The sequence below is a fragment of the Hipposideros armiger genome, unplaced genomic scaffold (assembly GCF_001890085.2).
Source record: "Hipposideros armiger isolate ML-2016 unplaced genomic scaffold, ASM189008v1 scaffold_148, whole genome shotgun sequence".
Lineage (NCBI taxonomy): Eukaryota > Metazoa > Chordata > Mammalia > Chiroptera > Hipposideridae > Hipposideros > Hipposideros armiger.
In genome coordinates, this window is record NW_017731498.1 from 224683 (window position 1) to 243437 (window position 18755).

The 18755-nt window shown below is 37.1% G+C and overlaps 1 protein-coding gene across 1 annotated transcript in view; it reads right to left on the reverse strand.

The window, feature by feature from the left end:
• The window catches only part of RNASEH2B (ribonuclease H2 subunit B), a 58922-nt gene that overhangs the window by 23462 nt on the left and 16705 nt on the right, over nt 1-18755 (reverse strand). The window contains 4 exon segments of the mRNA XM_019650816.1: nt 1294-1408; nt 4364-4440; nt 6661-6768; nt 8685-8756. Of these exon segments, the coding sequence (XP_019506361.1) occupies nt 1294-1408; nt 4364-4440; nt 6661-6768; nt 8685-8756 (372 nt within the window).

Below are 18755 nucleotides of genomic sequence, written 5' to 3' on the forward strand. Positions count from 1 at the left end.
CCTGTTGTTTTGGTTCCCACACCATTTCCATATTAACCCTGAAACTACTTGGATGATTTTTTGAGACACTGATACTAAGTTTGTATAGTGTTTCTCTAGCCTGTCAAAACACAATTCACATATGCTGCCTCACTTCCTCCTCTTAAAATTCAAATGAATAATAACTAAAACTCATCTCTGCTACCCCAGCCTGTTCCTCCCACCCATGTTCCCTGTCTCCAGGATGGGCACAAACCCAGAAGTCATCCTTGACTCCCCCTACTCCTGACTACCATCCAATCACCAAATAGGGTTTGTTCTACCTCCAAATTGCTACTTCCTTCTAGTTCCATCTCCTAAGGTCAGGCTACCATCATTGCAGCAGCCTCCATGAACCTGGCCTTAGCTTCTCCGACATACTCTACACTATTTCAGTTCCCAGCTTAAAACTTTGCTGACACTCCAGTACCATTAGGTATAGTCCACACAAATATAATGCCCTTTGCTATCCGAACCCCTGCCCAGCATTCCTGCCCCATTCCTTCCTTACTAACCTAAACCCATCCTGCGATCCTATACTCCGGCCACATTGAGCTCCTTGGAACTTCCTGAACATGATAAACTTTTCCATACATTCATGCCTCTGTTATGTTGCTACTCTGATGTATCCCTCCAAGACTCCACTTGGAGGTCCTTTCCCCCAGGAGAGTAACACAATATACCCACCGAACCGAATCCCACCCAACCCAGGCCAAGTTATAAACTTGTACTTTGCATCACCAGAAAACTCAGAGATTACTTCCATTAGTCCCTACTGTCATTGCCCTGCTTGTCATTTGCTCCTATCAGACTCAAAGTTAAGTAAGGGAAAGAATGACGTCTCATTTGTAAGTATTCCCAGAGTCTAGCACCAGTGTTCAATGTATGCTGCTTACTAAACGTTCAATAAATGCTTCTTAAATCAATGAAGGTATAGGTTTTATGTAATTTTACAAATAAGAAACTTGAAGCGGAAAGCAGTCAAAGTCATGGACTAAATCAAAGAACTGAGACTAAAGCAGAAGCCTTGTGAAGCCTGGCCATGCAGGAGAGAGGCCACCACATTTCATTGGTTGGAATGTCAAAGAATGAGCAATCCAAAGCAGTAAGAGGACTAGTACTGACAAGTGGAAGCAAATCTGGATGACAGTTTCCCCAATGGCCCACAGAGAATAAGCATTACATTCAGTGAGCCTTCAAGCAACTACATCCCCAGACAGATGCCCGGCCTTTCAGGCAGCCATAGCCTGATTTTTCAAGGGCTATATACTGTACCTTTTTCCTCTGTCACGTGTTGAAGTAACTTTTCAAGTTCGGGGAGTTTCAGCAACAAGATGCAATCTGGGAACATGTCATCCACCACAACTTGATCTAGAGGCTGAAACTTTCCCTGAAAAAAGACTTTCATCAGTCAGAATGCAGGCATACCTCATATATTAAAAAAAGAGAAAAAGATGTGTTAAGTCATTGCTGGACGTTTACACTAAGTTCAAAGCCACCTGTTCCACCTAAAGAATCCCTTAGCTGGGAAAGGCTCCAGAGCTCTCAGTTCCCTTCAGGAAGCTCTTGAAAACACCAGGGGTCCAATCTTAGGGGTACAGTCATCAGATGAAATAGGGCAACAAAATTCTAGAAAAGCACTGGAAGCTATGGAAATTTGCAAGATGGTAGAGACTGCCTAGCACTGGTCCAACCAAATCAACTTGAAGAAGGACCAGCTGAAAGTCACAGAGCAGGGATCCCTGACCATCATCCAGAAACAAGCCCAGGCCAAGCCCAGAGTGTACATTTCCCCTTCCTTCCTCACTCCAGGCCTTCAAACACGGGGACAAAAAGAATATACTCCTGTCAGGGCTGTCCAACAATGCTTCCAAATTTAGATTATAATAAAAGAAATGATAGCTAGAAGGCAATTACAGCGAAGCTGCAGATACATTAAATCAGGTTCAGCTAGGAAAGTGTATATGGCCTAGTGGCCAATGGGCCAGAAGTACAGAAACACAGACATTCAGAACATTCTTCTTCTCAGTTAGGTTTAGGTTTTCTTAACTTTACTAGATGCTTGGAGAGGTCTTTCTAAATCATTATTAGTCCCCTGACTTGGGGATACCAGACTTTGTAAAAGGTGCATCAGTTTGCCCATCTCCCACTCTTGGCTCCCTCTACTTTTCTGTATTAGTGACAACTCCATTTTAGGATAGAGAAACTGTGTCTGATCAGTTTTCCTTCTGCAAATGCAGCTTTCTTTGTTTTTTAAGGGTGAAATCTTCTCATTCATTCAGTACTATGTGTGATAGCTTGTCACCCTTTCTGTTAGGTTAACAAGTGGCAAGAAATGCCTCAATTTAAATGTTCTCTTTTTCCTTCAGATAGTAAAAATAATTCATCGATTTCCCAAGTCTTACTGCCTTTAGATTTCTACCTTAATCTATATATCCTTTCACAATCAATCAGTATTTTAAATATTTAACTACTTTAAAACAATATTCTACTTCACAAAGTCATGATATAATAATTTCACAGTGATGTGTCATTCTTGTTTTCTTTACCATATATACATAAAAAGGAAATGTAATATACAATTTGCTTTGCATATAAAGCTAATAACAGATGGGATAATTAGAATAAAGAATTATTTCTTGGGCCGGCCTAGTGGTGCATTGGTTAAGAGCTAGCTTGGGACAGCAGCTCTGAGTAGTAGGGCCCCAGTTCGGATCCCACATGAGGGCTAGTTGACACTGCCCTCTACAGCTAAGATGGTGAACAACAGCTTGACCTGGAGCTGGGCTGCCGAGTCGCCGGTGATGGTGTAAGCTACAGCCCCTGCTGCAGTGGGCTGCCATAAGCTACTGTGAGTGGCCGGCAGCCAGCATGAGCGGCCAGCAGCCAGTGTGAGCTGCCAAGAGCCGCCGTGAATGGCCGTCCAGAGGCCGGCGACCGATCTGCCTCACCCGGGAAGAGCACAATGATAATTCCAACATGGTCAGTGAAGCAATGTCCAGTGAAGCAACAACTAGACTGAAGACCAAAAGGACAGCAACTTGTCTGTTCCCCTTCCCCCGATTCCCCAGCGCTGTTCCCCTCCCTCAATTCCCCAATAAAACCTTAAAAAAAAAAAAGAATTATTTCTTCTGATGTTAAAATAAATCTTATGATTAAAAAAGAATAGGGCAACATTTTAAAAGTATGTACCAATATATTTATTTAACTTTATTTATTTATTATTAATTATTTAAATTTATTTATTTAAATAGGAAAAGATCACGTCTAAAATGTAGGGAAGGAAATACCTAAACATCTCATAGATTACTTTAAAGAGCATTTCTAGTATTTGAGAAGAGAAGATGGTTTCCAATGAAAGCCAACTACCACCTCGAGCAGGGTTCCTGCTTTGTTCTGCAGCTGTCAACCTGAATGAGTCACAACATCCCCAGAGATCCCCAGAAGGTCAGGGTGAGGGTTCATCCACCAGTCATGGTGTTACTAGGAAATAGGGAAACATTACGAAAAAATGGGGAGAGGAGCTTTAGACATTCATCAGTGCAGGTACTAAGGCGGGGTGGTGGCTTTCTCTCTGTTAATATATCCTAGAAAACAAATGGGAGCCAACTGAAGTTTTCAACCTCCTCCCTGACTACTACCAGGCCTTCCTGGTGGTGACTAGAGCCATCTGTGTTCACCAGAGACTCATGGCTGCCTAGCCTCACTGGTGGTATGCCCTATGTAGCTTCCAGGTAACAGGAAACATGATTAAACTAAGGAATAAAGCTTCACTAGTCCACACAAAGGGATCCAGGACACAGGCAAGGAGGAAAATAAAAGAAGCTAAGCTGCATCAGGAGAAAACGTGACTTAAAGTTTTAACTCAGTTTTATTACTTTCAGTATTTATTGCAAACTCAATCGATAGTCCCACAAAATAGAAGTTTTGGAAATTTGCTCTAAGGATTAAATAAGATCAACCCATGAGCATTTAAACTATACGAAAATTGCCAAACTTCTGTGTACTGAGATCAACTTTTTAACATTTGTATTGTATTTCAAAACTAATGAGTACTTAATGATAACATTTTCATTGCTATGCTGTGTCAAACAAGTAAGGCACACGGCATGGAGGGTGAGGCAGCTCTCAGAAGTCACGGGTAAACTATTCCAAGATTAAGGTGGTGGTTCTCAGGTCTCCCAAATCCATAGCAGCACATGTGACACATGAGCTGTATACCAACCAAGCTAAATCTGAATTGTAGGGAATGTACAATTGGATTATTAAAAAGAGAGAGAGCAGATCAAGCAAAAAAACAATCTATTGTTTCCTTACTGTTATTATCCCAAACTGGGAAACTTACCTCCTTATCGGCCTTTTTAAGGTAGTACAGAAGCAGAAATAGAGGGTCCATGGGTGTGGCCATGTGAAGAAGACCTCCTACAGATTAAAAAGAGAACAAAGGGAATCAATGTCAGGAAAGACATCTTAGTCATTTCATCTTAATCCCAATGCAGAAACCATTCTGTGAAAAATGTATGTGAAATTCTAAATTCAGAAGCTCTTCTTACACAGGCCCAAGATTCTATGTGATTCTCTCAAAAGGCAGAATGTGGCCCATAAGATTTTACTCCAAAGAGCTTCAAATCTCTGTGTGTAGAGGAGAGCCAAGACACTAAAATCAATCTTTAACTTTCCATTTCTCTTTAGAAATCATTTTTAACAGAGGTCCTCCCCACCTTCCCAAAAAGGCAAGGGTTAGGGGAAATATGGACAGAATGTGAACCACACATACATAGGAAACCTATATAAGTCTATCTATAAAGCTGCAGTAAAATGTAATTTCCTGTGCTTTTGAGGACAAAGCCATGGGAAAGCAATATTATTCTCTCTGTACATAGCTCCATCTATGGTCTGTGGGCTCACAGCTCTAAATTGCCAATGACGCAAGGCTCAGAGGTTGTTACCCACTCCAGATCCTACCCCACCCCCGTACCCCAAAGAAATAACAAGAGGGCAGGAGTCTAACAAGACTGAGCATAAGAAACTGGAAACTCTGCATTAGGATTAATGGTGCTCTCCTGGCTGAAGGAAAAAAGGCAACTGAAACAAACTAGCCTACCTGCTCCCCACTTTTCTTTACCAGACTTCCTCTTCCATAGAAGTGAATCAGAAGAGGTATTTTATAAAACGGAACAAAAAACAATTCACTTATTTCCATATTTATGATTTTGGTTTCAGGAAACACATGCACTTTTATTCTCTAACAGAGCAATCTACCTACATGGCCAAGAAATTCTAACTCTAAATTATATATATGAATCCATTTCATAGTAAGTGAAAAATTTAAGGATGTAATTTCATGGCATTAGTTATTTTTTTAAAAGTAGAAGTTTATGAAAACAACCTATCAGAAGCTCTAAGTTCATTTTATACGAGGCACCCATTATGTTCAGGAATTAGGAATAGGTTTCCAGGTCTGAAAACAAAATCCTTAAAAACAGCTCTTTCTTCAAGGCTACGTTTAAAAAAAAGACAATGATGGGAAAAGCAGGTACCTATGCTGTGAACACTACTCTAAAAAATAAAGTCTACTAAAAAAGAAAAAAACAGTAGGTACCAACTCAATCCAGGAGAAATGATCAATATTTTCCAGTTTCATCTGTATATTACTGTGTCTCTCTAGCTAGGCCCAACTGCAAGAGTACGTATTACATTAGAAGTCAGAAGTCTCATATACTGCCAAACGAGCAAGCATAGCAGCAATAATAGAAGGAAATACAGTGTGTATTCTAACTACCAGGCTATACAGACTACCATTGCATATGACAACTAAAAACCACTTTAATTCTTCTTATGCACATAGGTATATGAAATTTATCAGCAGCATGAAATCCTTCTTCTTCTGTCTTAGAAGCAAGGCAAAGTGGTCTTTTTACCTTGAGTCTAAGTAGGCATGTACAAAGTCAACAGAAAGCAGAGGGCTAAGGAGGAAATGGAAAGTGCTCTCTGGAAACAATGAGAGAACACGAGGAGGGAATGCAGAGTGCCTCAACTATCCCCGGACCCACCCCTCCTTCCCTCCCACCCAAGTCAGGAGCTCCAGAACAACATGTGGTATGCCTTTCCTAATGAGTCAACACTACTCTAAATTAAAGGAACATACGAAGAAATAGAACTTTGGTGTTGGGGGAGGGGTGTGTGCTTAGGGGGAGGGTGAGCAGCATTAATTTATATAGCAAAGCATTACAAAAATCTTTGTTATATTCTATGCTATTTTAGAGGCTATATCTAATTTCTAAGGCAATAAGATGTTAAAATCCTCAAACATGGCTAACTAAAGAGCAAAGAGTTTCTAGTCAAGACAATGCACTCCATGGTCCAAAGGTCATCTAGTCTGACTAAGGATGTATCAGTGCTTTACTAGACAAATCAGTCGTTAGGTAAAAATTTCCTGCCATCTAATATGTGTAGGTATTGATATAAACTTGCTCAAATTATCTTTCCTTTCTCCTTGATTAAACCCTGCTCTGATGCCAAGGAAAAAAAAAAACCCACGGACCAGACTCCAAACCAGGAGGACAGACCCGTACGCCCGTGAAGGATGGAAAAGCTAAAATATGTGTTTAGTTAATGGAAATATATACACAAGTCACTTACCTGATTGAACTGATTGATTTATAAACCAAGAATGGTGTTTTTCCTTGAAAACTTTTATTTCAAACAGCTGCTGTGGACACATATTGAACAAGTAAAGGACTCCTTTCCCTGTTAAGACAAATCTGTTTTTTATTTGTAAGTTTTCACACCCACAAAAAAAATCAGAAGACTATCCAATAGTTCCGAGGAATGTTCCGATTATGAACATAAACATACACTAGATATATAGTCTATACAAACTGACTCCAAGGAAAGCTTACAGCTAATATATACAGATGCTTGTTTTGCAGCTCCATGACCCTCACTGAACTTAAACCAATAAATAATAAAATGCAAATCATTTATCTTAACTGCTACAAAGCCTCTTATTGAATCTTCCATCAGATCAGGAAGGAAACCCATTCTTAAACTACCCAAACCTAATGGTTCAGCTAGATAAGCTGAGCTGGTATGTGGGTCCCTGTCTCCAGGGCAGCCTGTGGCTCCCCACACATAGGGGCCAAGGTAGAGACTGCGCCTGCTGACCCCAAAGGCCAGCTGAGTGAGAAAGGCAGGGCCCTACAGTGCATGAAACTTTTTTCTAAACATAGCGCAATCAGGGACTTTGAATCTGTCTCCACCACATGCGGGGCGTGCATCCTTGGGGAAGTTATGTAAACCTTTCTGCGCCTTGGTTTCCATATCTGTAAAATGGGAGCAATACTGAACCTACCTCACAGGGTTTTTATTAGGATTAAAAAGAAAATACACGCAAGGTTCTTAAAACAGTACTTGGCATATAGTAAGTGCTCAGCAAGTACTAGCCTTTATTTTATACATAGTCAATGTAGCAAATACAAACATTTGTTCTTCTGTTGTCTATGGACATGTAGATAAAAAAAAAGAAATTTTACCAGAAGCCTGACTTTTTTTGTACCTTTACTTTTGCTAAATGATTTAGAATCTTCACTGCTATCTAAAATTTCTCTTGAAAAAATATTTCTCACTTCAACTTAGTCTTCTGCATAATTAGGAGCTCCAAATAATACAGCAGACCAATTACAATACATTCAAGTTCATTTTGAGGAAAAGAAAGCTGGAGGAAACCAGGAATTTTTTTCCTCTCTTGTTGCTTCTATTATATGTTTTTCCAACAGCAATGGCAACAAGAAGATACCACCCACTGGCTTCCGCTTGCTCTCACTATTCAGTCTTAAAGTCTGTAGGAGGGTGTTCTGATTTACTAAGTGTTGGGGATCAACTCAAAACCTTATAAAATTAACAACAACCTTATAACATAAATCTTATAAAATAAGTTAATGGAAAAACAATTCCACATACAGATATATTATCATCAATATTACTACATATTTATGCTATATTTTAATATTTTTGCCTAAAAATTAGAAGACAAAACTGAAAATACGTGAACATAAAGTTAAAATCAAATTATTTCTGATAAAATGTGTATCTCTCCAATATACAATGCTTTTAGCACACAATAAAAATCACCCCTTGACAGGAAAAAAATATACTACTTTCTGGTCAGAACAAAATAAGGGAAGTACAGCTAAAAATGAAACTACTCATAACCTTGGCATGTCAAATAAAACCCTTCTCCTCCCCCACCCCGGTTGTTTATTTTACTTTATAACATAAAATGAATATAAATGGAGGCTAACTATGCTAAGAAAAGTTGGCTTAAGAAAGCCAAAGAAAGTTAACCTATTTTCAGAGAGAAATCAAACTAGCTGCTTTTTTATTTTGCCATCCATATTTCTGATGAATGAACAGTTCTATAGATTAAAATTATAACAATAAATAAATGTTTAGGTGGAGTGAATCATCTGAGTAGACTAGTAATGACATTGGCTTGCTTGTCACCCTGTAATGCCATTTAACATTTAAAACTATTCCGTTAGAATAAATATGCAAAGGCAAAAAAAAAAAAAATATATATATATATATATTATATTTCCCTCCGCCCCCCTAGCTACGATGTTTAAAAAAAGTTCAAGTTACTATTATTGGAGGAGAGAGCTTACCTAAACATGGGTTGACCAATTGTACAAACATAAGCCCACTTTTCATCTTCTTCGAAGCATCTTTTAAATATTCTGAAAAAAAATAGTGAGTTTGTAAAACATAAAAGACATTTGCTTTGTTGCTCTTCTAATTTACTTTACCCTGAATTTCTTTCTTCTATTTACACGATATTTATTTTTCTAAAATTTTTAACTCAATCCTATTGCTTAGCAGCTGTGTGATCTTGAGCAAATTACCAATTTCTCTATAAGGTTTTAATTTATTTCCTTGAGAGGTGATGAGCAACAGTACTTTAAGTCAGGTGTCCTGAGTTATAACCTTGGTTCAACCACTTGGAAGATTTGTCACCTTTGGCAAGGTTCTTCATATCCTGTCTCAGTTGTCGCATTTATAAAAAGATAACATATATACTTGCCTTTTCAAAGGATTAAAATAACTAATCTGTTGAGAGTTCTTAACATATTCAGATAAACAGAAACACATAATAAATGATACTCTCACTAGTATTATTATTTTTATTGTTACTATTATGAAATAGAACATTTTTAAAATAAATATTTCCCAGACATCTATATTTTTTACCCTTAATTGTGATTACCTAATCATGTCCTCTTGCCCATTTTTCTAGTGTGGTATTCATCTTTCTTTTACTATTTTATGAGGAGTTTTTATACAATAAGAATAGGAACTCTGTTTTTAACGGTTTTTTTGTTTTTGTTTTTTTGCAATTTAGAAGCTATAAATCTTTATGTAATCGTATCTCTATTTTCCATTATGCTTGTACCCTTTCTGTCATACTTAGGCCTTCTCTTTCTCAAGATTATGTGAAATTGCCTAAATTTTCTTATAATACTTTTAGATTATATCTTTAACCTATTTGGAATATATCTGAGTATAAGATACGGAGAGGAGATCAACTTTAATTTTTTTTTCAATGAGCTGTCCAGTTGTACCAACATCATCAACTGAATGACCCACCATTAAAAGAATTCCTTTATGCTAAATATTTAAAATACATGTATGAGTCTGTCAATGAACATTCTATTTTGATCCACTAATCTGTGCCTGTATTAGCATTAGTACTTCAGTATTTTCATTATCATAGCTTTAAAATACATTTTAATATCTAGTGAGGTAAGTCCCCCTCATTATGTATCCTTTACAATATTGCACAAAGTTTTTGGTTTTGTTTTTTTTTTCAATTGGGGAATTGGGGGATGGGAACAGCGCTGGAGAATCGGGGGAAGGGGAACAGACAAGTTGCTGTCCTTTTGTTCTTCAGTCTAGTTGTGGAGGACGTTGCTTCACTGGCCCAAGTTGGCACCATCATTGCGCTCTTTCTGGGTGAGGCAGATGAGTTGCCAGCTTCTGGACAACCACTCACGGAGGCTGCACTTAACACTGGCTGCTGGCTATACATGGTAGCCCATGGCAACCCACTGCAGCAGGGGCTGCAGCCTACGCCGTCGCAGGCGACTCATGGCAGCCCAGCTCCAGGTTGAGCTGTTGTTCAGCATCTTAGCTGTAGAGGGCAGTGTCACTGGCCCTCATATGTAGGATCCGAACCGGGGCCCTCTGGCGTCCCAAGCCAGCACCCAACAACATGCCACTCGGCCGGCCCACACAAAGTTTTAATCATATAGATTAAAATCTAAAGACCATGACAATTTTATTTATAACATCCTCTACACATTTTGAGTGGCACATTCATAGAACTCATTTAAAGATCTCTCTCCAAAAGGGGCTCTGACTAATAAGTGATCAGAGTAACAACCTACAAAAGAGCAAGTCAGAAAGCTTCGGGGAAAGAAAGGAACTTTTAGTCACTTTTATTTTCTATGGCCCACTCCCTTCACCCTACTTCAGCTCTTCATAAACTTTAAATACAGCAAGCATGTTTAAAAACTGATTTACTCATAATGGTTAAAATACAGCTTTTTTTCTGAAATAATAGTGACATTAAATATCTATCTATCTATATCTATATAAACACTAATTTTGAGATTTCCACGTGCAATCAAATAGAATAATAGGAACCCAATTTGCCTTCCCACCTGAAGTAACAAAAAAAAAAAGACAACATATACGAAACAACTATTTCGAGACATTGGACATTGAGCCATGTAGGACGGTGATCTCTGAGCCCTGTAATTGCCCCAGCTTACCGCCTTGAGCGAGTTTCCAGGCCATGGTGTAGAATGGGAGAACCCAGCTGAAGCCTGGCAGATGCCCTGAGTTGAAGAGAGGGAGCTAAGAGTTCTGCAGATACCATGGCTAGAGATTCCAGGAAAGGAGAGATCTTCAAAGAAAGAAAACCCCAGAGGTCTGCACAGGGTACTACTTGAGTATTCAATAGAAAAAGGATCAGTGCGTGCATATGATGTAACTAACCACCTGAGGGCTGGGAGAAAAACCATCTGAACAGATGAGAGGGAACAGTACCTCACATTCACTCAGGGCCTTGAATCTGGCCTACTCCCAGGCAGACTGGAAACCTCATAATTCAGAGGTCATTGGGTAGAGTCCTCAAAAAGGTCTTGCCTCAGCAATATAACCATAGACTCAAAGCTGCTCTGGTTCCACTGAACTAATTTTAAAAGTAAAACCTAAAAGGTTCAAACTGTTTCCAAGTACCTTCTTCACTATGTCCCAGAATGAAGCTCAAGAATATTTATAGGAATACAAAAATATTCATCAGCTAAAAAGGTAAAATTCGCAATGTTTGGCATCTAATCAAATATTGCTAGGCATTCAAAGAAGCAGAAAAAAGATGGCCTATAATGAGAAAAATAAAGAAATCAATTACTGCGAGATGGTTATTGATATTAGACACAGATGTTAGAATGAACAGACAAGAGCATTAAAAACAGTATTCCTCATATACAAAAAGTTAAGTAGACACATAGAACATTTTTTTAGAAGACTCAAGTTGAGATGGGACTAATGGCAGATGAGGATTAATGAACTTGAAGATATAGTAATATGAACTATCTAAAATGAAAGCACAGAGAAAAAAACAATTAAAAATAAAAAAAGAGTATCAGTGAACTGTGGAACAACTTCGAGCATCCTAATAATATCTATGTAGTTGGAAATCCTGAAAGGCGGGGACAGAGACAGAAAAAAATATTTGAAGAAAGTATGGCTGAATATTTTCAATTTGATGAAAACATAAACCTGTACATCCAAGAAGTTCAATAAATCCAAAGAAAGAGGAATAAAACTATACATCAAATTAACAGTTCAAAACCAGTAATAAAGAGAAAATCTTAAAAGCAGAGAGGGAAAAACAAACAAACACATTGTGTACTGAGGCACAAAGCTAACAATGACAGTAAATTTCTTGTTGGAAACAATGCAAGCCAGAAGACAATGGAGAAACATCTTTAAAGCACTAAAAGAAAACATGATGAACCCATAGAAAATACCCTTCAAAAATGAAGGTAATAGACTTCTTCACACATACAAGAGCTGAAAGAAATAATAAATCAATAGACCCGCACTACACAGAGTACAAAGGGAAGTCCTTCTGGCAGAAGGAATATGACACCATGTGAAAATATAAATCTAAACAAAGGAATGAGAAACACTGGTAAATGGTGACTGCAGGAGTAAATAAAAAAGGATTTTCTTATTATTTAAATCTCTTTAAAGATCACTGACTAAACAAAAAATAACAATGATTTAGTGCAGGGTTTATAACATGTGTATAAATAAAATGTATGACAACGATAGCATAAAGGCCAGGAGGGAGGAAATAAAAGCAAACTATTCAAGTTTCTTATGCAGTATGTGAAGTGGTGTAATATCACTTGATTGTAGAGGTGATGATTTAAATATGTGTACAATATACCCTACAGCAGCCACTAAAATGACAAAACAAAAAAATGCTGTCACTAATAAGACAACAAAGGGGGTGAAATAAAATCATAAAATAAAATGTATCATCCCAAAGAAGGTAGAAAGGGGGTAACAAATACAAAGAACCAATGAAACAAATAGAAAACAACCAGCAAGATGACAGACTCAAACCTAATTATGTCAACAAGCACATTCAATCTAAGTGGTCTGTAACCCCCAATTAAAAGGCAGAAATTAAATTGTCAGGCTGGATTAAAAAAGTAAGATAAAACTATATTCTGCCTATAAGAAACACACTTTAAATACAAAGACACAAGCAGATTAAAAAGTAAAAGAAAGGAATAAGATATAGAGTACTTATGCTAACACTAATTATAAGAAAGATGAAATGGCAGAAGGATTATTACAAGGCATAAAGTAGGTCATTTCATGATAGAAGGCTCAAGAAATAATCCTAAATATTTATGCTCACAAATACAGATTTTCAAGATATACAAGGTGAAAACTGACAGAACCCTCTGCCCCATCTCTAACCCCTGGCAACCACTAATCTGTTTTCCATCTCTGTAATTTTGTCATTTTGAGAATGTCATATAAATGAACCATACGGATTCAATTTTATGACTCTCTTAAGACTTTCATGTCTGCAACTTATAAAATTGTAAACGATAAAGTTTACCACTGTTAAAAACTTTTCCAAAAGACTAAAACAGGTTATGGTTTTCTCTCCTTTCCCCCCTTGCTGTTTCTCACTTTTCCAGTATCACAAATTTTCATCATTCAAGGCATAGAAAGGGTGACCTCTTTCTTTTTCCACAATACACCCTTTATTTTATTTCAGTACTACAGCATCTCTTTCACCTTTAAGTTGGTAAATTATTGATTTTTTTGTTTCCTTTTTTTTCAGTAGAAAACTTTGGTTTTAGCAATCCTTGCCAGTTCTCCTTCAGTATTTCCATTCCTCCAGAGCTTAAAATAATTAAAATTTACAAATACCAAAACTCTAAAAAAATATTTTTAATAACTATACAAGGGAAGCAGAGTTTCCATTTTTTTTCCAGGAAGAGCAGTAAGTCCAGAGGATTAGCTATAGCCTAAAATGTCAATTTATAATAACTTTGGAATTACTAAGCTCAGATAAATACTGACATTAATGTGTTCTGCTGCAAATGCCAGTTTTCTAAAATATGCTGTGAGATATAATAGATAACACTGAAATGTCTATTTAGTGAAAGAAGTCATCATTTCTCACGCTGTGCCAACAAAAGAACTTGCTATTGGACAGAATCTTTCAACACAGAATTCCAAGTGAGATGCTATACTCAGGTTGTTTTCCCCTCTCTTTAACTATAGGATGGATTTAAAAATTAATTCTCCTGGCAAGTTTATTAACTATTAACTATTTATTAGCAAAAACAAATGCACCCCTTACTCATAAGGAGCTTTTCGATGTCCATGGTAGAGGCAGATATTGAATCAAATAATCGCACAAATGTAGATTGCAAATGTAACAACTGCTATGAAGAAGAAAATACAGGGGAAAAAAAGTATATAAAGTATATAAAATAGAGGATATAAAATAGATGAGGAGGTATGTGAAGGCTCCCTATGCCTAGTACTGGTTAAGCTCTTTGCTTTGATGGTTAAGAGTCAAAGAAATTATGCATTCGTTTCATTAGCTAAATCTTTAGTTGGCTCCTGAGTCAAACCCAGTTCACAGAAGGGTTTTGTTTTGATATGCACATTTAAAAAATTTTGAAATAGGTGCCAATATTTGGAAATCATGTGATTTTACATAGAGTTCAGATTGCAAATATATTTCCCTAAATATGAAAAACAATTAGGCAAAGATTTTGCCTTGCAAAATAAAAAAGTCCGGCAATAACAAACTCACTGTCAGACGGTAACTGCCACTCTCTAGTTTCCCTTACTTAGTCCTCTGCAGCAGGCTGTACACTCATCTTACTATTGGATGACTGTCAAATGCCATGTCTGTCCTTATTAAACTGACTTCTCAACTGCTAGATTCTATGTATGCACCCACAGCAGGACATAGCAAATACCAGGTGATAAATAACCATTTAGTAATAAACACCACTGTCTTATTGAATCTTTTTTATATACCAATTTTCTCTCACCAATTCAGGCACTATTCTTGGCACTGAGGATACAGTTGTGAATAAAACAATGCTCCTGCCCTCAGAGAAAGACAGCATTCAATGCATCTCTTTGTCTTCCCCTGTCGACTTCTTCTCCACTCTAGTCCATCAATCCCGGTGTTCTACCCTCACCTCATCCAGTCCTACATGACAGAGAATAAGACACACATCTGGCAGAACTTGGAGGCTCCGGGTCCAAAACTGGGCTGTCCAATACAAATAAAATGCATTCCAGAAATGTAAGCCACATATGTAATTTAAAATTTTCTAGGGTCCACATTACAAATAGGTCAAGTAAAGTTCAATAATATATTTCTTAACCCAATAGACATAAAATATTTCTATATCAACATGTAAAAAAATTTCATATGAAATGTGTTAGCATGTTAGCTGTGGGTTTTTCAAAGATGTCTTTTATCAGATTGAGAAAGGTCCCTATTCATGTGTGTGTGTTTATCATGAAAGAGTATTAGATTTTTCTCAAATGCTTTTTCTGACTATTGAGATGATTATATGATTTGGGCCTTTATTTTATTAAAATGATATTACACTGATTGATTTTGGTATGTCGAACCAACCTTGCATTCCTAGAATAAATCCCACTTGATCATGGTGTATAATCCTTTTTACATACTCCTGGATTTGGTTTACAAGATGTTGAGGATGTTTGTATCTATGTTCATAGGGATATTGGTCTGTAGTTTTCTTATTATGTCTTTGATTTGGGGATGAGGGTAATACTAGCCTCATAGAATGTGTTGGGAAGTTCTCTCTTTTTCCATTATTTGGGAAAGTTTGTCAAGGACTTGTACTAACTTGTTCAATGTTTAGTAGAATTCACCAGTGAAGCTATCTGGGATTGGCCTTTTTTCTCTGGAAAGGTTTTAATTTGCTAATGCAATCTGTTTACTTGCTATAGGTCTATTCAGAGTGTCTGTTTCTTCCTGGATCATTTTTGGTAGTTTATGTCTTTCTAGGAATTTATCCATTTCATCAAAGTTATCTATTTGGTTGGCATACAATTGTTCATAGTATTCCTTCATGATCCTCTTATTTCTGTATGATCAATAGTGATGCCTCCTCTTTCTTTCCTGATTTTAGTAAATTGAGTCTTCTCTCATTCATGGACTAGCTGAAGATTTGTCAATTTTGTTGATCTTTTCAAGAGGGCAACTTTGGTTTCGTTGATTTTTCTCTCAGCTGTTTTTCTATTCTCTACTTTATTTCTGCTCTAATCTTTATTTTCTTCCTTCCACTTTCTTTAGGTTTGACTTGTCCTTTTTCTAAAAGTTTCTTAAGGTGAAGATTATGTTATTGATTTGAGGTCTTTCTTCTTTTTAACATAGGTATGTATAGCTATATATGTTGCTCTAAACACTGCTTTACCTGTATCAGTTTTCAATATATTGTGTTTCCTTTTCATTCATTTCAAAGTATTTTCTAGTTTCCCGTGTAACTTCTTTGATCCATTGGTTATTAAGGGATGTATTGTTTAATTTCACATATCTGTGAATTCTTCAAATATCCTTCTGTTATTGCCTTCTATTTTTATTCCACTATTTTTGGACAGCATAGTTTGTATATCTTCAATATTTTTTATTTAAATGAGGTTTGTTTTATGGACTAAAATATGGTTTGTTCTGGAGAATATTTCATGTTCACTTGAGAAGAATGTGTAGTTCACTGTTGAGTAGAGTGTTCTACAGATGTCTCTTAGGTCTCATTGGTTTAGTATGTTGGTTAAGTTTTTTGTTTCCTTGATGATCTCCCTAATTGTTTTATCCATATTGAAAATGAGTTATTAAAATCTCCCACTATTATTGTTCAATTGTCTATAACTCCCTTGAATTCTGTCAGTTTTTGATTCATGTATTTTTGGGCTCTGTCATTAGGTGTACGAGGTCTGACAATTAAGTTTGCATCTGTTGCAACAATGTTGCTAACCTTTTTTGATATTAGAGGGATTATTCATTATGAACTTGTACCAACTGGGCAAACAGTTAACCAAGTTTACTATTTGGAAGTGCTGAAAAGGCTGCGTGAAAAAGTTAGACTACCTGAACTTTTCACCAACAATGCATGGCTCTTGCATCATGACAATGCACCAATTCACATGGCACTGTTGGTGATGGAGTTTTTAGCCAGTGAACAAATAACTGCATTGGTACATCCTCCCTACTTCACCTGATCTGGCCCCCAATGACTTCTTTCGTTACCCGAAGATAAAGGAAATGTTGAAAGAAAGACATTTTGATGACCCTCAGGACATCAAGGGTAATGTGATGACAGCTCTGATGGCCATTCCAGAAAAAGGGTTCCAAAATTGCTCTGAAGGGTAGACTAGGCACTGGCATCAGTGCATAGCTTCCTAGGGGGAGTACTTCGAAGATGACCATAGTGATATTCAGCAATAAGATATGTAGCACTTTTCCTAAGATGAGTTCGCAAACTTAATTGTCCAACCTCAAATTTATGTATGTTTATAATTGTTATATCTTCCTAATAGACTAAAATGTTGAGATGTTATTGTAATGTGTCTCTTTGTGTCTAGTAACAATTTTTGCTTAAAGTCTATTTCCTCTGGTATTAGCCACGTCAGCTCTCCTTTAATTACTGTTTGCATGGTGTATCTTTTTCCATGTTTATTTTCAACCTATTTGTGTCTTTGAACCTAAAGTGTTTGTCTTACTTAGACAGCATATAGTAGGATCATGTTTTCCCCCTTCATTCTGCCAATCCCTGCCTTTTAATAGGAATGTTTAATGCACTTACATGTAATGTAATCACTGATAATGTAGGATTTACATCTACCATTTAACAATTTGTTTCCTATATGTCATATGTTTTTGTTCCTCTATTCCTCTATTAGTGCCTTCTTTTGTGTTAAAGATATTATCTATTGCACTATTTTTATTCCCTTATTGTTTCTTTGACTATATTTTTGGTGGAGTTATTTTTGTCATTGTTTTCCTGAGAACTACAATTAGCATCTTAACGTACAATGATTTAGTTCAGATTAATGTTAACTTGAAAATTTCAATAGTATATAGAAACTTACCTGCAATCTATTTTCCTCCTCCCACTTTGTGCTATTATATAAATTACATCTTTATATATTATAAGTTCATTAATATTTTTACAATTATTGCCTTGTGAAGTTGTATTTTAAATCAGATTGGAGAAAAGAGTTACAGACAAAAATACATTGTACTGTTTCTTATATTTATCTATGTATTTATCTTTACCAGTGCTCTGTATTAGTACGGATTCAAGTTACCATCTAATAGTGTCTTTTCTTTTCTACTGAAGGATTCCCTTTATGATTTTTTTTGGGGGGTGATGAGGGGCCACGTCTCCTAGTGATGAAGTCTCTCCGTGTTTCTTTATCTGAGAATGTTTTAATTTCTCCATCTGTTTTGAAGGATCATTTTGTCATTTGTAGAATTCTTGCTTGAATGTGTTTTTCTTTCAGCATCTTGAATATGTCATACCACAACTTCTGGCCTCTATGGTTTCAAATGAGAAGGCAGCTAGTACTCATCATTCTGAGGATCCTTTACTTGATAGGTCATTTTTAAAAAGATTTTTATTAAAAATATAGTTAACATATTATATGAGTTTCAGGAGGTACACCATAGTTATTCAAGATTTATATACCTAGGGCCGGCCGAGTGGCGCGTTGGTTAAGAGCTGGCTTGGGGTGCCAGAGGGCCCTGGTTCGGATCCCACATATGAGGGCCAGTGACACTGCGCTGCCGTGAGTCGCTGGCAACAGCGTAGGCTGCAGCCCCTGCTGCAGTGGGTTGTCATGGGCTACCGTGTGTAGCCAGCAGCCACTGTGAGGGGACAGCAACCACAGTGAATGGCCGTCCAGAATCCGGTGACTGATCTGCCTCACCTGGGAAGAGCGCAATAATGGTGCCAACTTGGGCCAGTGAAGCGACGTCCTCCACAACTAGACTGAAGAACAAAGGGACAGCAACTTTTCTGTTCCCATTCCCCAATAAAAATCTTAAAAAAAAAAAAAGTGTGTGTGTGTGTGTGTGTGTG